The following is a 21,422-nucleotide window of genomic DNA, read 5'->3' on the forward strand; positions in this document are numbered from 1 at the left end:
GAAACAATGTAACCACTCCTGTATCTCTTTCCTGTTAGGGTAACAGGTTCCAGAGTGTTGCCTGCCTGCCCTCCAAGGCCATACCTCCCTCTACAGGTGTAACAACCATAACCGCTTGGTCTGGAAATGGAAGGAGTGTCTCTTCTAGGGGTGTGAAACACAAGTCCATGTGCATTCCTCCTCGCCCTCACACTGCCCAGTGCCATCAGCCCCTTCCACTCCTGCATCCTGTCAAGAGAGGACCAAGTTTATCAAGCACCTTCCCAAACATTCTCATTCACATACCTGCAATTATGTCACACTAAACTAAAATCTATTTGGTACTTAAATGAGAGATGAATTCTTGTTATCTAAACACCATATCTAACCCGTTCTTCCAGATGATGGTGCTTTACTATCTAGCCACAGAATAAACAGTTCAGATGCTTAAAGCTGAGTTAAATCATTAGCTTTTATTTACCTGATGGCATGTTTTCAATGTGCTCAGTCCAGATCACTATCTCTGGATTACTTTCTCCTTCCAATAAGGCCCTGTAAAAATAATTGTAAAACATAATTCATTAGGAAATGAAAGAGTAAGAAGTGCCTCTAATAAAACGTATTATGTGGTATGTGCCAATGACCATAGTGTCACATGTTTTAGGACTTCTACCTGAAGAGGAGGCTTGGGCAGGGCTGCACCACAGGGCTTGCAAGCCCACCCACCAGCCTCAGCAGACCTGGGCCAGGCTGCCTGCTCTGCTCACCGCCACATCCCTGGCGCCCAGCATGATGCTCAACCCCTACTAGCCCAATGAACAAAATGACCAGGCTAGGGCTTCAACAGTACTGGCGAGCCAAGCCCTTCCAGAAATCTTTCTCAGTCCAGGGTGAAGAGGAACAGGAACATGGGGGCACTGGAGAAATGTGGGCCCCAGGCATGGCCTGTCACCCCAGACTAGAGGGCCCCAGAGCAGCTATACCCCCCACTGGGGTCTTTCTGGAGTCACAGCTTGGGGGGCAGCTTGCAGAGGGCTGACCAGGAGCACAGCAGGGACTGATACTTGTAAGGCGGCCAAACTGCATCTGTGGTTTCAAACTGCCTTCCAGAGGGTCATCTTGGAGATGACAAAAAGAAGCAGAAGGCAGGCAGATGGAAAAGGCAGTGCTAAAGCGCCCCCTGTCAGTAGCACCCTCCCAATGCCAGTCCTAGGGGCCTCGCTTCATCCAAATTGGTATCCTGTTATCTCCTTTAATAAAATGGTGAGAAGCACCCAATGAGGTGATTTTTTTGACTACGTCTGCTCCAAAGTTCTAAAATTATAGAGGTTTCATTAGGTTGTTCATGTCTACTGCTTCAGATCCCAGAGCTGAGGAGAGAGTGGTCCCAGCAGACCCAGCCTGCTGGTGAGGGGCTTAGCACCGGGATGCCTGTCAGCGAGTCACTCACGAAGACCCCCTGGGCTGCTGGCGGCTCTGGGTGCAACAGTTTCTCAGTTGCTAGAGCAACATGTGAAGTCACTAACTCCAGTTCCAAGAAATGCACTGCACACGGCAAAAGGCATCCAGAACCAGAGCCCACTGAGAAATGCCAATCTTACGGCTGAGAGCTGGGCACAAAAACGGAGCAGGGCGCCCACACCCGAGCAGGGACTTGGCAGCTTGGACAAACTGCACCGAGTTGTATATCCATCTAGTTAAACATAGTGAGCCCCATGAACATGAGAACCCTGTGGGCAGCTGGAATAAAGCAAGGAAGGCACGAGGCGCTCTCCCGAAGGTGCACACAGCGGGCCCGCCCCAGAGCGGTGACTGCAGAGCACTTGTGTGTGGATGGGGGATGTGCAGGAGCCTGAGTCAAGAGCCCCAACCCTTCGCTCAGGGCAGAAGCCAGGAAACAGGACACCAACCCATTAATCCCACACCTCCATGACCAAGCATTTTAGGTTCCAGGAATGCAAACAGCTTTCACTGCTGAGAAAGTTCTGAGGTCTATATAATCAGAGGAACATTCAGGATCAAGCCAGGCTCCAAGGGTCTGCACCCCAGGATGACAGCAGCAGAAGGGGTGGCATCCTACAGCTGAGGAGCTAGAGTAGGGTGTGGGGAGAAAGACTAGGTTCCAGTTCAGATCCTCCCAGCCTGGCTTAGCTGCCAACCTTGGGTACCACGGGGCCTCTCCCTTGAGCTGCCCAAGTTAGAACAAAAGGTATGTTGCTGTCCAGGGAAAAATATGTCTTCCCCACCCCTCCAAGGGGAATGGTTCTGCTCCTCTTCCAGGAGAATTCCAAAGCATCACCAAACCTTCATAGAGTTCAGGACCCTGAGGTACAAGAGACAGGCACCAGCCCTGCGTGGGGCTTCTGGCCTGGTTCAGGAGACAAGATACAGCCCCATGGCCTCCCCTTTCTAGGCCTGTACAATCCCTGGCTGACACTGAGCACTATGCATTGTGGTCACTCTCATGTCTGTACTTACAGTCGAAGCCACCCCCAACCCAGGGCCTGTGGCCGCATCCTCGCTCTATAGGTGAGAAGACCGGGGCACAGAGATAGCGTCTTGGTCAAGGGCACACAGCTCACCAATAAAGAGAAAAATGCAAACCCAGGCAGCCTGAGCTCTCAGGCCCCTCCCCTGTGATATCGCTAAGCCTCCCAGTGAGGCTAGAGACCATGGTATTGCACACAAATTTCAGAAAGCATAAATCCTGCAGATAGACCCTCCGGGCCATATTAATGAAAGTAAATTCTCTTTGTGATTTCATCCAATATGGCCCTGCAGAGCTCTCCTATGAGAGTAAGAAGCTCCTGCTGGAGAAGGAGCTGTCCCTCATCTGTGTCCTCTCAATGGCTGGATCCTAGCAGGCAGGGACACACGTCACCTTTACTATCTATGAGCACCCGGCTGGGCACTGGCCATTGAGTTCATGCTTAGGGTGGCACACCCAGCCAAATGGCAGCCACCAGCCTTCCGCACAGCCCCAGGACTACACGGCGAAGTCACCAACAAGACTCTGAGGAGAAGCCAGAAACTACGATTTCCTCTAAAGCTCTGCGAGGGACATTTTTAAGGAATAGGTTTGTACCACTTTAAGAAATGGGTAGACTGTTCTCTGAGGCTGCAATCAAACCTGGTTATTTTGAGAGCGGCGGAGGAAATCTGCCCCCAAGCCTCAGGGACTGTGAGAAATGCCAATCCCCTGAGTCATGGGCTATTGTGGGCATTTCACATAGCGCCACAGGTTGGTGGCCCCTTAAGCAGGAAAATAAGCCAAAGTGCAAGAAAATCCACGTCCCTGGCCTCATTAAGGAGCCCAAGACAAATCCACAGCGCAGAAGCCGGCTGTAATGTGGCCTCTGGCCAGGCGCCAGGCCCTAATGGGCCACCCGGTGTCCTGAGCAGGCCCCAAGGCAAGGCTCTCCGTCTGGGATAGATTATCCTAATGGAATTTCTGAACAATCTGCCGTGATTCAGCACTGCGGGCACAAGGCCACCGCTCTGTGCAGCCCCATAAATGAGGCACTGTCAGGATGTTCCCAGAAGCCAGGCCTGTGCGGGAGCCTGCCGGGGCCGGGGCCTGGGCCTGTGGGTGGTTCACACGGTGCTTCCTAGCAAACAGCAGGTGGAGAAGTACATAGAAGAAAGGGAGGCTCCCGAGCTGGAGGAGCCACAGAACCGCCTCCCTCGGCTCCTCACTGTGCCAAAGGGAGCCAAGCTCCACACAGAGTAGAGGCACCGCCTGGGTCACCCCAGATGCGGGCCCGTGGCTGGTCAGTCACCGGGAAGACCAGGGAGCAGAAGGGAGGGGGCAGCGGGGAGTTCCATTCCCCTGACCAGCAATGCCACCTGAAAGGGAAAGGTGAGACGACCACCGGCTTCATAGGAAGGATAACAGGAGGTAACGTGACAGTGCTGGGCCATTTCAAGGCATCCCTTCTGGGGTCAGTATTCAATCACATCCCAGAGCCATCTCTAGGTCAATACTAGAGACTGAAAAAAAAAAATCAGATAATCAACAGAGACAAATGTTACTTATTAAACAGAGAGGAAATGCAGGACAAAGCTCTGGAGTCAGGATGTCTGGATTCAAATCTGGGGCCTGCTGCTTCCTAGTTCTGTGACCCTGGCAGGCCGCTCAACCCACTGTGACTCAGTTTCCCCATTTCTGAAATGGAGGCAACTCACAGGTTTGCAGTAGGAACTAATCAAGCAGCAGAAAGTTCTCAGAACCATGGCTGTCACAGAATAAGAGCTCACTAAACATCAGCGATCACGTCATCACCACCTCCTCTACATCCTCCAAAGAAAACTGATTTCCAGCTAATTAAAATGAGTCCACAAGGGAAAGGATTGTGGATCACCTGTATTTTATGGTTAACTGAATGTTAACTCATTTATTTGGCCAGCAACCAAAGGTACTGGTCGATCCTTTCAACTATATATTCGATTTATTTATTTATTTACAGGATCTTGCTCTGTCACCCAGGCTGGAGTGCAGTGGTGCCATCTCGGCTCACTGCAACCTCTGCCTCCCAGGCTTAGGTGATCCTCCCACCTCCGCCTCCCAAGGGGCTGGGACTACAGGCACGTGCCACCACACCCAGCTGGTTGTTTTTGTATTATTTGTAGAGATGGGGTTTCACCATGTTGCCCAGGCTGGTCTCCAACTCCTGGGCTCAAGTGATCCGCCCACCCCAGCCTCCCAAAGTGCTAGGATTACAGGCATGAGCCACCATGTCCAACCCTATTCTTAAAACTACAAGATTGTATTCACTTCAAGTATTTTATCCAGTAATCAGATAAGTTCACACATTTTTATAAGTCTTCCCGAAAAAGGTGGGATCTAACTTAAAAATATATATATATATATACTTCTGCAAAACCTTGAGGAAACCCCTAAGAAACGTTTTCCTTTGAAGAGACATGTGAAAAGGTACAGGTGGCCTAAAAATAATGGAGCAATCAGAAATGTCACTAGAATGATGAGATGTAAACATCAGGAGTCCTCTGTGTTGCTACATTAGCAGTCTACATCGAGACCAGAGACCACATCATATTTTTCTCCATTAAAACATGCTGTTTCTGCCAACTGGGATTAGAAAGAAGAAACAGGAAGCTTCCCATGCCCTTCCTGGCACACACAACATATTTTTTGATGTTGTTTCTAACCTAACCTTTCAAAAGGACTTTTGCCTTAAAGACCCCAGGCAGTAAATAAATCTCTGCATTACATTTTCCTATCTGCCGACGGAAGGCTTCCTTTGGGATTTTTCTACTGAAAAAGCATTTTGACCCAGCTTTCCATTTTTTCTTTCAGGTGAAATTTAGAACAATTATAATATCTTTCATCTCCCAAAAGATAGAACACAAAAGCCTCTTTCTGGATTCGTACAGAGACCTCATTGTCTGTCTTCCAGACCAGAAACCTGGGATTGGCCTCATGTCATGCACACTGCTTCTGCATCCTTCTGTTCTGGGGTTTCTGCACTGTCCACTCCTGGGTATTCTTGCATTTGTTGTTTCAATATTGAGTATCTTTTTTGAAAGATTATGTTTTCTAACAGCTTCTTGCTGATGACTGGGCTCTATGCTGAGTGTGTGTATGGGGAGGCTGTTTCTTTTCTATCTGTGCTTCTGCACGTCGTCAGTCTGTAGAATCTGGACCAGATCTTCACATCGGCAATGAGAGGGTTTGGGACGCTGCAGGTTCTGGACATTGCTAGGGTTTTCACCATCTTATCATCAATTACCATCCGACTATTCACAAGCACTTGCTTTGCAGACTCTGTGCTAGCCTGCAGAGGGTGACAGCAACACGTCTCTCATATTTCCTTACCTCTCAGTCCCTCAGGCTCCTGCCTCCTGCCACAGCCCCCTCCATCAGGTCTACACACCTGGGCGCTAGCGACTGCAGGCAACTTCGGAAGCCTCCCTGCAGCCACCCAGACACCCCATCCCTCCCAGCACTGCAGGCCTCCTGCACTCTGCCTGCCGCTGCCTCCCCAGCACTGCCTACTCTCGCCACAGTGCTGGCCCTGGGACTGCCCCCGCAGGCCCCAGAAAGCCCCACAGAGGCTTCCCAGCATGCAAGGCCCCTGCACTCTGCCTCATTCCCAGACCTCTCCACACTCCCCTTGCACGTTCCTCTCTCAACTTATTCTCTTATTCAAACTTGCCCACCTGGAGCTCCTTCCTGATTCCTTTCTGCCAGTCCAATTCCCATCTCCCCACTTCCCCACCACCCAGAGGCCCAAACCCCACATCCCTTTGCAAATCTCTTCTCATCACCTCGGTCTGAAGTGCTCCATCCAGCGGTGACCCATGGACAGCTTTCCCTGTTAGGTGGCAGTGAACCATCGACACTACCTCCTAGGAACGTGCGTTCTATTATTGGAACATGCTTGACTTTTTACCTCAACATTGTGTGTCCCTCCTGCCACGCTACCCCCTACTGTCCATCTCCCTCTCTCCTCTATGTCTGCTCAACTGTCCCCTTCTTTCAAGACTTTCATCCATCTCAAATCCCTCTAGAAGCCTCCCTGGATTCTCACAACTCCCTCGCCAGCTCCAGAAGGCTCGTGCTGGAGGGTCTCTGGTGGCCCTTTGGGTTCCCTGGCCTGCAGCAGGCTCCCCAGATCCATGCTGCCTCATCTACAGCCCATGTTCCTTGACATGAAGCCCACACTGGCAGTATCTTTGCAGGCCCCCACCCAGCATCATATCCTGCATACCAAGTGCCTCAGAGCAGGCTGAGGGCAGGTGTGGCTCTTACCCAGCCATCACACGCAGCCCTCCATGACAGGTCCCCAAAACCCAGCTGCCCAGAGACTGGCACCATCACAAATACCACACTAGCTCAGTCCTCAGGGCCTCCCCCTGGCCATTCCCTCTGCCTGGAAAACCCTTTCCAAAAAGTCATTTCCAGCTTCTCTTCCTATAAGAATCAAGCACTGCCTCTTCCAGGAAGCCCTCCCTGCCTGCCTTGTCAGCCTCCCCCAAATGCACCCAAAACATCATCATCCTACCACTGAGGACAGGGACTAGGTCTGTACCGTCATCTGCCCAGCATCCCAGCACATCCAGCTCCTTTCTAATTCCACATTCAGCAGGGCAGGGAGGGAACAGCCCTGGTTTAAGGCCTGAAGTTAAAATCTCAGGTTCTCCAATTATGAGTTGTCTAACCTTGTAAGTAACCTCCTTGAATCTGGATTTCATCACATGGAAAATAAGCTTCTTCGGTGAAGCTATAAAAATTGGAGATACTGTCTATAAAGCACTTAGCACATGGTAGGTACTAAACAGAAGGCAGCTGTCACTCCCTGTTACCCATTCATGGTCAGAGGTAACGGCACCTACTTTGGAATGCATCAAAAAGTAAGATGGATGATGATACGGGTGGACAGTCATGAGATAAAGCAAATGCAGTCAAATGTTCATTGGAGAACTCAAATGGAACACTCATTATTCTTTCAACTTTTCTTATCTTTGGAAATTCTCGTAACAAAATGTTGGGGAAACTAGATAAACTGTTCGTTTTGACATGATTCTGCAAAACAAGACTTCAAGGAATGAGTTGTGTTGCTCATCTGGAGTGTTCAGAGCTTCAAATTCCATCCAATCCAAGTCATTACCTTCTCTAAAGTGTGGTCTCTCCAGGTGGCTCCACAGGACTCTGTGACCTCGGACAGGCCCCATGCAGCTCGAAGGGGACTGCCACATGCAACTGCAAACAGCCCAGACTGACGCGTGGGTCCTGGTGTAAGCCCCGCCTCCTACTATGACTGCTTCCCCTCTCCTCCATCAATCCATCCTTCATCTTGTCCTCCAGGCCGCTGTGAGAAGACCTAGCACTTACCTGCCCCTGGGCCACTCTGCCAACAGCAGTGTGCGCACAAATCACCTGGGATTTTGTTACAAGGCAAACTTTGGTCCAGTATGTCTGGGTAGGCCCAAGATTCTGCATTTCCAACAAACTTACAATGCCTCACAATGTGCATGCTGCCACCCTGTGAGCAGTGAGGCCCTGGACCAGGAATTCTCTATCCTGGTGGTACCTGACAATCATCCGGGGAGGTTTAAAACCACTGTGCTGGTTCCACCTGTCACTAATCTAATCAGAATCTTGAGGGCCTGGAGATTCCCAGGTGCAGTCCCTCCCTGTCTCTGAGCATCTTTCCCTTACCATTCTGCTGCTAGTGCAATAAAACGCACACTCCAGGCAAGACCCTGTGATCATATAGCAAATGGATCAGTACCTCCAGCCCCACACAACTGCAGATACTCTTGACAGGAGACAAGAGCCAGTACAGCCTGGTGCCAGCTTGCAGGCAGGGTGTGTCTCCTCTCTTCTCAGTATCCATGGCCCCAAGCCCAGCCCCACAGCTCCCACTCACTGCCACCCGCAATGCAGGAGGAAAGGGTAGGACGGTGCTGCAGGTCTTCGGATACTCAGAGGTCTCGATCTCATCTTCACCTGTCAGGCAAGGTGCCAGCAGCTTCACTGGCCATGTACTGGCCAAAGGCAAACCTGCAGTCTTAGACTCTCCGAGGTTTGCTTTGTTTTAATTTTATTATCCTATGTTTATTTTATTAAGTTATGTATTTATTTATAAATTGCAAGTCTCTTTGGAAATTACAAGTATACAATTATATTATTACTTTAATGTCGCTCCTTCCCTGTGACAGTCACCTAGAAGGGCCAAAGATCTGGGTTGGGAGGTGTTCGGTACATTTTGTTTTTGTTTTTGTTTTCTTTGAGACGGAGTCTTGCTCTGTCACCCAGGCTGGAGTGCAGTGGGGCGATCTTGGCTCACTGCAAGCTCCGCCTCCTGGGTTCACGCCATTCTCCTGCCTCAGCCTCCCAAGTAGGTGGGACTACAGTTGCCCGCCACCACACCAGGTTAATTTTTAGTAGAGACGGGGTTTCACCGCGTTAGCCAGGGTGGTCTCGATCTCCTGACCTCATGATCCAACCGCCTTGGCCTCCCAAAGTGCGAGGATTACAGGCGTGAGTCACCATGCCCGGCCAGTGTTCAGTACATTTGAGAGTCCTTGGGACAATGGACAAATCCCAGCAAAATGTGCTTTAAGCATTAAAGAGCCACAGACCCTTCTCTTGCATGTGAATGAGAACCAGTAAGCCACAGGATGATGACGGTCAACTCAGCAATTCTGGGGCAACGGCCACCACAGGCGGGTCAAGGTTTACAGAGATCAAATGGGCACTCTAGTTAAAGAATAAGGGTGAGAAGAGCACAAGCCCAGTAACACAAGCAGGAACTTCGCACCTGTCTTCCGAATAGGAGCAGTGCAGACTACTGAGAAAGACCCACATCGAGGACGGCGAGGGTTTGTCTTCCACACACGCACTGGTGATTTTCAAAAATGCTAGGTTTTTGGCCTATACAAAAGAATGGGTTCTAGTCAACCATCTGTGGTTTTTTCTTCCATCAATGGGCATCTCCGAGACTAAACCAGAGCACAGAGGTGGGAGGCCTGCAGCAATCCTACCCAGCAGGGCTGGGAGTCTGCAGCAGGGCAGGGCCAGTCAGGCAGGCTCCTGGAAGGGGGTCCTCATTTTCCCCATGCAAACGTGGACAGCAGAAAGAGGTACAGTGAAATCCATCACTTGCTCCCCTGAAAGCACGAGTAGCTTCTAAATTCCTAGAAGATGGCCACATCAATCCATGATTGGGTTAGGGAAATGCCAGCCATAGACAGACAAAATAAACTCTGTCCTGGCTGACAGACTGCTGACAGCGAGCAGAAACGGCTCGCAATCGATCCCCTGGAAAAGCTGGGCCCATGGGCTTGTGAATACCCTGCCAAAAAGGCAGGCCCCAGACTCTCAGACAGGACGCCCCTGTTTACACTGGCTTTTCAGGATGGAGAACAGGGGCAGGACAAAGTAGGGAAGGAAAGAGCTCAACATCCCAGAGAGACAAGACACAAAATAAGTTTCCTGATTCTAACTCGGAACTATTACAGAAAGAAAACAGAAAAATCCAACTGCCCTGCAGGGAAAAGATGCATCTGGCATGAGGCATTTCCTAACACAGACACAGAAGTCAGTTTTCCAGGCCTGCCTGGCATCTGCCCTAGAACAGTGCCTGATTTGAGGTAACTCCCACCACCCCAGTCTCAGTCCATGTGACTCACAAGAGGCTGGGACCCCACCCCAAAGCTCTAGAGCCCTTCATTCCTCTGGCCAGTGACGGGCTCTGAGGCAGGAACATGACCCAACGGAGATGGAGAGGCTGACAGGAGAGGCCCCCACCTTTGACCACAGGCACAAGGCTGGGTGGCCCTACGCCTGGAGCTGCTCAGGCCCCATCCAGCCATGTGGTGGGAAGAGTCCAGAAGAGAGAGACCATCCTGCCATGTGGACCAGCTGCACCTGAAACTAAGGATGTGATATGGTTTGGACACGTGTCTTCTCCTAATCTCATGTTGAAATGTGACCTCCGTGTTGAAGGTGGGGCCTAGTGGAAGGTATCTGGGTTATGGGGGTGGATCGCTGAAGAATGGCTTGGTGCTATCCTCGTGATAATGAGTGAGTTCTCACTCTATGAGTCCACACGAGATCTGGTTCTTTGAAAGAACCCAGCACTGGCCAGGCACAGTGGCTCATGCCTGTAATCCCAGCACTTTAAGAGAGGCTGAGGCGGGAGGATCCCAAGGTCAGGAGTTCGAGACCAGCCTGGCCAATATTCTCCAGGCTGAGGCAGGAGAATCAGGAGAATCACTTGAACGTGGGAGGCAGAGGTTGCAGTGAGCCGAGACTGTGCCACTGCACTCCAGCCTGGGTGACAGAGTGAGACTCCATCTCAAAAAGGAAAAAAAAAAATAAGAACCTGGTACCTCCCCACCCTCTCTTGCTCGCTTTCTTGCCATGTGACATGCCTGCTCCCCTTTCACCTTCCACCATGACTGTACGCTTCCTGAGGCTTCACCAGAAGCAGATGCCAGCACCATGATTCCTGTACAGCCTGCAGAACTGTGAGTCAAAATAAACCTCTTTTCTTTACAAATGTTCCAGTCTATGTTATTCCTTCAGACACAGAGTGAACCAGCACAAGACTTGCAGGTATGTGAGTAATAAATTCTTTTTCTGACTTGGGGCAGTCTGAGGAGAGTTTCTGTCACTCACAAATGAAAAATTCCTGATTAATGCTTTCTTCCCCCAAATAAAGCCTGAGTGTTTTCAAGTTTTCCACATTAAAGTTTAGATTATCTAACTCAACACGTGTTTCAATGCCCTACCAATTTAATTGTGCAACTGTTCACCCCACAAGATTTCCAAGGAGAATGCCAAGAATGGGCTTTGGGAAGTCCAGGCTGGCAGCATTTTTTCCCCTTTCTCTAAGCCCCAGCCACCAGCCCCTCAGCTTCAGTAAGGTTCTCAAATGGGGATCCAGAAAGGCCCTCATGGCCTTGGCCCCAGGGCCACCCCTCAATTCATTCCTCAATTAAGCCATGGCTCCTGCACAGACTGCCATGGCCCTGGGAAGGCCTCACCCAGGCCAGGCGCTGCCCGATAGAGCTGCTCCCTCTTCACTCATGGGAGTGAGGGCTGGGATGAACCCTGGCTGATGTAAGTCTTCCAGAAAACAAAGACAGCGAGGCCAGCCCAGGCTGCAATGTAAACTACAAGCACTTACCAGCCAGATACCCTTTTAATAGACATCAAAGCAATTCAGGCCACCTTGATATTCTTAAAGCAAAAAATCATGATCAGGGCTGGGCGCTGTGGCTCACATTTGTAATCTCAGCTCTTTGTGGGGGCGAGGTGGGTGGATCACCTGAGGTCAGGAGTTCGAGACCAGCCTGACCAACAAGGTGAAACCCTGTCTCTACGAAAAATACAAAAACCAAAAACCAGCCAGGCATGGTGGCAGGCGCCTGTAGTCCCAGCTACTCGGGAGGCTGTGACAGAATTGCTTGAACCCAGGAGGCGGAGGTTGCAGTGAGCTGAGATTATGCCACTGCATGCCAGCCTGGGAAATGGAGCAAGACTCTGTCTCAAAAAAAAAAAAAAAATCATGATCATAAGATTACAGAGGCAGCCTACAAGATGTGCTGAACCAGGTCAGGGGATGGTCCCTGCTCTAGCCCTCACCAGGGGAGTTGGTCCCCTTCTTAACCTCTCCAGGTTTAACTCCCCCACCTGTTAAGGAGACACCACTAGAAAATGGCTTTGATGACCAGAACTTTGACTCTTTTGCCAAAGGGGTTTCCACAGCTTGCTCACACCCTCCACTGACACATGTTCCACAATCCTGGGAATGGAGCAGGCACTGTGCCCTTTTTACATAGTTGGTGGGCATGGCACAGGTTTGGCACCAGACCCGCTGGCTCTGCCCCTCACCAGCCTGCAGCTCCAACCTCCAGGCCTCTCTCTCTCGCCTCTAAGAGGGGAGAGTGGCGCCCACCTCAGAGGTTGACTCAGAGCATAGAATAGTGGCAAAGAACTTAGCACCACGTCTGGCAGGCAGTAAGGACGCCATAAAGCTGGCTATTGTTATCGTTCCTGCAAGTTGGACACCTGAGTCTCTAAAATTCCTTCCACTGTAAGCTTCACAGATCCTGCTCCTCATAGCAGTCCTGAGCATGAGAGCTGCCAGGAAATAAGGGGCACCACCTCAACCAAAGACCCACTGGCACCCAGGGGAAGGGAGGGGTGATGCCAAGGAGGGGAGGAGCACTGTTCTGCCGGCCTGCAGGCCACACCCAGGGGGACGGGACTGGACTGCATCTCTGCCCCGCCCAGCACCCAGCCTTTGTGACCTTTTCATCAGAGTTGGTTACCTTGAATTCAAGTCAATATCTTGATAAATAAAGCCATTTGCCCTACATCACCACGCACCATGCTAATCTCTTGGAAGAGATTCAGTTCATGGCCAAACCCAGACAGGGTGGCATCAGAGCCCTGAGATTCAAAGCAATAATCAAAAGGCAAATAGACACAGACTTCCTGGGTCCAAATTCTGTGACATGGTTTGGCTTTGGGTCCCCACCCAAACCTCATCTTGAATTGTAACCCCTACATGTCGAGGGAGGGACCTGGCGGGAGGTGACTGGACCACGGGGGCGATTTTCCCCATGCTGTTCTCATGATAGTGACTGAGTTCTCATGATACCTGATGCTTTAAAAGTGGCAGTTTCCCCTGAGCTCTCTCTCTCTCCTGCCACCTTGGAAGAGGTTCTTGCTTCTCCTTCACTTTCCGCCATGACTGTAAGTTTCCTGAGGCCTCCCCAGCCCTGAGAAACTGTGAGTCAATTAAACCTCTTTCCTTTATAAATTACCCAGGCTCAGGTAGTATCTTTATAGTAGTGTGAAAACACACTAACACATCCTGGCCCTCCACTTTCCAGCTCTGTAACTTCTCTGAGCAAAGTCTGTTCATCTGTAAACACAGTCTCTAGCTCCTAGGATCCAACACGTCGACATGTGTAAAGCTCTTCAGCAGTCCCCAGAATATACGAACACTAGGTAAGGGGGCAAGGCTCAGCTACTCCCACACAGGGGATACCTGCTCAGCGACCTAAGCTAGCCCCTACGCTTCCTCTTCCTTTTGGCCTTGGACTCCTTGCTTGACCATGCCAAGGGCTGCTCTCTGCTTGTCACAAAGCCACACGGACTCCACAGAGGCTATGGTCCCTAGACCAGTCTCCTTCATGTACAAGTTACAACCCCCTGGCTTCATCAAGACCAACTCAGCACAGCATCCTTACCGGTAGGTTGCCACCTCCAGGCTGAGGCCGGTCTTCACCTGCAGGAGGTCCTGATAGTCCCGCAGCCAGTCAGCCATGGCCAAGGTGAGGGTCGCCTTCTCATCCTCCAGGCAGTCAATCACTCTCTAAAGAGAATAGATAGACTTTTAAATTGGAGAACTGGAGCTTTACTGGGTCGAACTGAAGGTACCAACAACTAAGGCCATAAAAACATACCAGGATTATTAGAAGAGCTGAAAAACATCCAGGGTTATTAAACATGCAGTCATTTGCAGGATGGTTTCCAATGTTTTCTCTCTTCCATATGGAAGTTTGTTATTGCATATGGAACATTTTGATAGGACACTGGCTTCTCTGTTCAGACTCTCTATTAACAATGAATGCTTAGGAGTTTATTCAAATCATCTCTACCGTTCAGACATCAGGCAGCTTAGGAAAGCCTCGAACCAGTCACTAAGACGCTATGGAAAATAAGCCAACACTAGAAATCAGGGGTTTTACAATATTTGAAGCATCGGTCACTCAGATTTGAACTGGAATGTACCCCCCAAAGTCACAATTTCTCCAATAATAAGCAGGTAAACTTATACAGTTTTGTTTCACTTAGAAAAGCTACTTTAAGATAATCTGGGGAGAAATGCATTCTGGGCATAAATGACAAAATACAGACTCAGATATAAAACTTCTTTTTGGGCCGGGCACAGTGGCTCAAGCCTGTAATCCCAACACTTTGGGAGGCCGAGGTGGGTGGATCACTTGAGGTCAGGAGTTCCAGACCAGCCTGGCCAAACTGGCAAAACCCTGTCTCTACTAAAAATACAAAAATTGGCTGGGCGTGGTGGTGCAGACCTGAAATCCCAGCCACTTGGGAGGCTGAGAAATAGGAATCACTTGAACTCAGGAGGCAGAGGTTGCAGTGAGTCAAGATCATGCCACTGCACTCCAACCTGAGTGACAGAGCAAGACTCCAACTCAAAAAATAAAATAAAAATAAATAAAACTTTTTTTTGAACTGTACTTGCACAGTGCAGTTAGTAAGGGCATCCTGGGTGCTCCTTGCAGCTCCCCTCACCCCCAGCCGGGTCCCTCACCTGCCTCTCTACCTGGCAGGGAGATACTACAGCCTTCTGAATTCCGGTCCTAGACTAGCACCCATCACATACAAGTCACATAGCTGTTCAATTAAATTTAAAATGAAATGATCCGGATCATATTACCCTCCTTAAAATATACTATTTGAAGTCGACAGTATCTTCTAATTAATACACACATGGGCTTCAGCTGCACCGATTTCCAGTTTTGTTTTCTTCCTAGTTGTTAGTCACTCTGGGGAACAATTAACCAAGCAAGTATTTCAACATTGAAATAAGTCCATATACTTTTAACTTCTGGTTTGTAATGGGAAGTCGTGTTACTTCTGAACTAATTAACTAAACTAAGCTAGACCTATAAACATTTATCTTTGTAGAATTCAAAAATGGTAAGACTACTGGGAGAGGGAATATTATGTTCATTGCTGCTGGAATCCCTTCACCAAAGGCACCCGGCAAGATGCTGAGGGTCCACAATACATATGTCTGTGAAATCAACAAATGAACTACTAAGATTGCACATGGAATTTATCTTTTTGGGTATTTTTTGTTTGTTTGTTTTCTGAGACAGAGTCTTGCTCTGTCACCCAGCCTGGAGTGCAGTGGCGCAATCTCAGCTCACTGCAGCTTCCACCTCCCAGGTTCAAGCGATTCTCCTGCTTCAGCCTCCCAAGTAGCTGGGATTACAGGTGCCTGCCACCACACCCAACTAATTTTTGTATTTTTAATAGAGACAGGGTTTCACCATGTTGGCCAGGATACTCTCAACTCCTGATATCAGGTGATCCTCCTGCCTTAGCCTCCCAAAGTGCTGGGATTATAGGCATGAGCCACCACACTCAGCCGGAATTTATCATTTTTCAAAACGCATGATCAGCCAATAAATATTTCCACTTCTCATAACAGTTCTATTTCTATGCCAGCTATTGTTGTTAGGTTCCCTTTGAATATAAATGGTACTAAAATAGTTTAAAACCCCTTAGCTTTTAAAGCAAAGAAGTAAACTTAAAAATCACTGGCTTATGTCCCAGGGTGGAAAAACGTTCACAGATCCCACAGCTGGCATTACAAACAGATAGAGAAGCTCACCAGAGCAGAGCAACTGCCAGCCTTGATGTAGGTGACAGCACTGCCACAATTTAGCCACAGTATTCACACATTCTATAGTTAAGTCTCAGTGTCAAAATCCTACATTCCCCTGTTTTGGAGGGAATACAAATTCAGGTACAAGGTTATCATATAAGATGGGCAGTATGTATGCATGCATGTATGTATGTGTGTGTGTTCTTCCTACTACAGGAAATTTGACATAACTATTACAAATTAAAAATTCATAGTAATTTATTCCTTATAAAGAAGTTCAAATGTTGTTAAACTACTTAGAAAAAAAACACGATGAAAGCCCTCCAACCACAAACCTCCTGAGCAGGTCAAGAAAGCCCAGTCACATCGAAGGGGTGTGCAGGAAGATTCTCCTCCCAGAGGACACAGAATAGTTCTGCACCCCACAAAATATAAAGAGGAAAACCAAACTGTGTTGAAGTTGGAATAAGTATAGTTTCAACCACATTTCCACGTGAGTCAGCTTCTCCTCAATTGTCAAAGGAAATTTAGTTGACGTTTGGAAGCAGGAATATAAGACTTAACTGGCTCCCAACAGTCTCCGCAGAAATCACAACAAATCCTGCTGTTGAATAAAACTTCAGACTTGGGCTCTGCTTTGCCAGTCTGTAGGGACAGAGGCACTGGAGCCCCAGACACAGGACGCTAAATCTAACCCAAGCAGAGGCAGTTTCACCTAATGCTGCAAAAGCCTGGGGAGAGGTCACCTTTTTGCTATTTAGAGAACTTTTGGGCAGCATCACAACTGATGATGAAATCTTGCTCCACACCAGGAAAGGCACGCTGCTGTTAACATCAAAAGAATTAATTTTCTCTTAGCCAAACTTGAGCTACCGCTCATTGAGCAAGTCTGTGGGATAGTTCACAAATATCACAGTCATCTGTAACCTTGAAAGGCAGAGCTCCAGGGGATTTAAATACTTTGATAACTTCAGTTAGACACAAAATTTAAATGTATTCATAACAATAAGCATGAATTGGATGCCAACAAAGTATTTACAGCTCTAGCCCAGACAGTACCCTGAACTCAAGTTATAGTTTACAATCCCAGGTTGGTATGTTAAGAAGCATCTCAAACTGAACACACGTACACTGAACTTGAATCTCCCATCCAGGCCCATCCTCCTAACCAATGCCCTGCAGTAAAGGGTACCCCCTTCTTTCAGTTGCTCAGGCCACAAGGCCTTAAGGCCACTGTGATTTCTCCCTCTCCTGTCACATCCAAACTAGGAGCAAACGCTGTTGGCTTCAACTTGAAGGCAGGTCCCTCTCTGAGACCTCTGGTCCAAGCCTCCAGCACTTCCTACCTGGATTACTGCAACAGTCTCTTAAGGTATCCCTGCGCCCACTCAGTCTATTTTAAAAAGAGCAGCAACAGTGATTCCATTAAGATACAGCCAGGCCCCAACTCTCCTCTGCTCAGAACCTCCAGTGGCTTCCCATGGCACTCAGAGTAAAAAGCCCAAGTCCTGCAGTGGCCACTCTATCCCCTGCTCGCTGTGCCCTAGCCACATCAGCAGTCTGGCTGAGGCATCCCCAAAAAACCATGCACTATTTCCACCTGAAGGCCTCTCAGGTCAAGGGACTTTCCTTGTTTTATATGGCATTTTTCACTGCTGAATCCGCAGCCATGAAGAACTGAGCTTGGCACACTAAATTGCTCAACGGCTGTTAGTTGAACGAATGAACCAATTGTGTACACCCGAGGAGCTACTTCCAGTATCTCTTGTTTCACAAATGGGGAAACTGAATTGCAGACAGGTTAAGGAACATAACCTACCCAGAGAGCGGCAGAGTCAGAATTCAGGGCCAAGTAAGGCAGCTGCAGAGCACTGACCCTTTGCTAATCCCATCCTAATCCCACCCCACCGTCCCATCTACAGAAAGTTTTCATTCAGTCATGTTTTGGGGGCTTGGAAGCCTTTTCCAAACAGTCAGCCTCAGCAGCTAAGGGCTCACTTTCATAAGCAAAAATCTGAGTGTTTGCGGGGTAAAGCTGGTCTTCACCCTATCACAAATGTCTTCAAGTGTTTTCTGAAGCCCCCTCCTGCAGCCTGGGTGTGTTACTCAGGCTTTAAGTGATCTAGATCACATTTGGGAACTTGGATGTCAGTTCAGAAAATTCTTCTCAGGCAAATCTGAGGCCAGGCCTGGGGCAGGCCAACTATCACCTCATATAATGAAGGCGCATGGGCCATCTGGGAAGGACCAGTTTCCCCTCAAATAGAATCTTAGCAAGCATCTTCCCCCTTGAGCCACAGAAGCTAGCGAAAGGCAGCGAGAGCTGGGCACAATGTGGGGGCACCCTCTACTGCCTCCAGCTCCTGCCTCCAGGGGAGGGGGCATTAAAGCACATGGAACACAGAAAGAAAGAAATGAAAGAAAATCGTTTTAATACCCAAACTATTCTGACATCAGCCAGCTGGAGGGGTCTAAAAGCATTTTAGGACTGGAAATCAGTAGAGTACCTCGGACGAGCCCTTAGGAAGAGCAATGATTATTATGCTATGAATGCAAGAATACTGGTTAAAGGTTTCTCTCTGATCAAACAGACAGAAGAAACGGTGGCTCAGTGGTCAGCTGCTCAGGCACTGGAGCCTCAGCTGAATCCTGGCTTAACTACTTACTAATCAGGTGACCTATGTGCCTCAGTTTCCTCCTCTGTAAAGTGGAGCTAATATTAGTACCCACTTCCTAACACTAGTGTGGGCACTGAGAGTGCACATTTGTGAAGGACATCTGTGGTACCTGGCACACAGGAAGCACTTGCTACAGGCTCTTAGTAATAAGATATTTATTACTGTATACTAATTAAACGCATTTTTAGGATTTTTTCAGTCTCCCCATAGTAAGCTTCTACAGAACTTGAAAAAAATTACAGGCTTGGGGTTAAATCATCCATACTCACTCTTTCACATACTTCCTAGCATCTCTGTGATTGGTGCTGAATCTTCTGGAATGCAATTTGAAATGGGGTTGACTTAAGTTAACTGAGGGAAGATTCAGTATATGGACAAGGTAGTGACTGGTAACATTTAGTACAATAAAACCTCTGCAAATTGGAACTGAAAAAAAAAAAAAAACCGCCAGGCACAGGGGCTCACACCTGTAATCTCAGCACTGTGGGAGGCCAAGGCAGGTGGATCAACTTGAGGTCAGAGTTTGAGACCAGCCTGGCCAACATGGTGAAACCCTATCTCTACCAAAAATACAAAAATTAGCCGGGCGTGGTGGTTGGCTCCTGTAATCCCAGCTACTCGGGAGGCTGAGGCAGAAGAATCACTTGAACCTGGGAAGCACACGTTGCAGTGAGCCAAGATCAGCCACTGCACTCCATCCTGGGCAACAGAGTGAGACTCTGTCTCAAAAAACAAAAACAAAAAAAAAAAAAAAAAGAAACAAACCCAGGTCCTTATTGACATTTTCCTCACTCTTTGCTTTTAGGAAAAAGCAGCAAATTCTAACAAGAGAGAGCTATCGCTGAATGGGAAACTGAGAGTGAGGTCCCAGCCCCACTCTGAGGGCAGGTACGACCTCAGGAAAAGCACCTCCCCGGTGGACTCTGGAGTCCCTGTGTCAAAGGAGGGCTGGATAGGATTCTAACTGCACTTGCAAGTCCTCATCTCTCCTCCAGTGAGGGGAACTCTGATTTCATATGTCTCAGATTAGGAGTTCCACTGAAGATTTCATTGGGGGGAAAAGGGCTTTGCTGCTAAGAACGAACACTGGAACCAGAGTTTGAAGGTCTGAAATGTGCCAAGTGAGCTGGGGCTGTGAACGCATAGTGAGAATTTGGTCCACACAGCATGGCTCAAAGCAGCATTTTCTAAACCTGCCTGCACAGCACAAGCCCTGGAGTTGGTAGTGAGGGTTCCCTACAAAGGGGTTCCCTGGGCAGTAGGTTTGACAGACACTCCTTTTTGGAGAGTCACAATAACCACTGGTTAAATCTCCATGAATGCCACATTAAGGCACTTTTTAACTTTCACTCAACAAGGGGTATAGGACCTGCGGAACTCAGACCTCTGGCCACTGTCATTGCGAAGGGACACAAGAGCTCACAAGTGGAAATCGGTACACACTGGATCAGTCCCTGTCCCTGCTCTAGCTATGGCAAAGCCCCAAGAGAACACTTTCAAAAATTGAGGCGGAAGTCGAACAAAATCCACAACTCAAAAGATTAAATCCCAATTTAGTACCACATTGCATTCTATGATTTCGCATCTAGCCTGTAGATCTTTGAATACTGAAAGTCTAGCGCAGTGCTGGGGACCCAGGGAGAATCAACAGGTATTTCCTTATCTGTGGACACCTGTCACATCACCCCAGTCATTCCATATGACAACCCCCATGTTCCTCTCACTTCTAATTTTAAAGTCAGTCTCAAATCTTTAACTCACAGCTGCAAACTGTACTCTTGAAATATTTGTGAAATTGTACAGATGTTATTTCCAACTGTCCTCCTGAGAACTGACATTGTGATTCGGGAATATTTCCAATTCTGGCTGAGGCTGGGCAGGGCGGGGGCCAAACGCTAGGACTGGACTGGGCATAGTTTACATCAGCCACAGGTGTCACCCCGCCAGTGTCAGAGGGTTTGCTTCTCTGAAATAGTAACTGTTTATATCACTCTGCACTTGTAATGACATCCTGCCAAAGGGCCCCCACTTTCCCACAACTTTTACACTACGCAGAGATCTGATGTCAGCGTGTGCTGTGAGCAAAACATCTTCGATCAAGCTCTCTTCTGCGTTATGGCTGCTGCCCCTCCCAAGATCAAACAAGCCAGCCGCCCAGAGAGCCACAACTGCGGCTTCCAACTGGGAAATCATATTGGCAAAATAAAAACCGTTTTGGAAATTAACTTTGAGTTTTCCCCTGAGGAGCGCTATAGACAGCGGGGCTACCATAAGCCGCCACTTCTGGAAGTAAGAGAGGTTTCTTGGTTAACTCTTAGATTTGGATCTACCGAGTCTACGAAGCACGGGAAAAGGAAGGAAAACCTAGAGCTAACAGGGTCGCCTATCAGGATGCGCCCAGTCACGCGCGTCAAGAGTTAGAGCAGTTGCCACCTAACTCCATGACGGGGACGGGACTATCCGCTGGCAACTGCCGCCCGACGCTCGCCCGCTGAGTCGATGGACCAGCGGACCGAGTCCGGGTCCCCAGGCCATTTGGGCACCCTCTGGGCGGGCCCTACCGGTCCGCGATGCCGCGCCCCTGGTGAAGGGGCCGCTGCCCCACCCCGTCAAGGGCAAGGTGCCGGGGCGGCGGCAGGAGGTATGGGGTCAACGCGCAGTCTCCGTGCACAGACCTGCCGCTCCTGGGCCTGCAACCCGTACTCCTCGCGCATCCGCAGCAGCTCTTCCTCCAGCCGCGCGCGCAGCTGCTCCAACCCGAGCGCCTCGCGCTGCAGCCCCTCGGCCTCCTGAGCGCACAGCCGGGTCTCCTCCTCCGCCTGGAGTCTGCTCTCCTGGCCGCGCCGCAGCGCCTCCT

The 21,422-nt window shown here is 49.2% G+C and overlaps 1 protein-coding gene across 1 annotated transcript in view; it reads right to left on the reverse strand.

Moving 5' to 3' along the window:
* Positions 1 to 21,422, reverse strand: part of SYNM (synemin, intermediate filament protein) — a 30,224-nt gene that overhangs the window by 7,950 nt on the left and 852 nt on the right. Inside the window, exons 2-4 of the mRNA XM_011958184.1 lie at positions 21,241 to 21,420; positions 13,714 to 13,838; positions 461 to 531 (exon numbers count right to left, since the gene is read on the reverse strand). Of these exons, the coding sequence (XP_011813574.1) occupies positions 461 to 531; positions 13,714 to 13,838; positions 21,241 to 21,420 (376 nt within the window). The remainder of the gene's footprint in view (positions 1 to 460; positions 532 to 13,713; positions 13,839 to 21,240; positions 21,421 to 21,422) is intronic.

The sequence above is a fragment of the Colobus angolensis genome, unplaced genomic scaffold (genome assembly GCF_000951035.1).
Source record: "Colobus angolensis palliatus isolate OR3802 unplaced genomic scaffold, Cang.pa_1.0 Scaffold112, whole genome shotgun sequence".
NCBI classification, from domain to species: Eukaryota; Metazoa; Chordata; class Mammalia; order Primates; family Cercopithecidae; genus Colobus; species Colobus angolensis.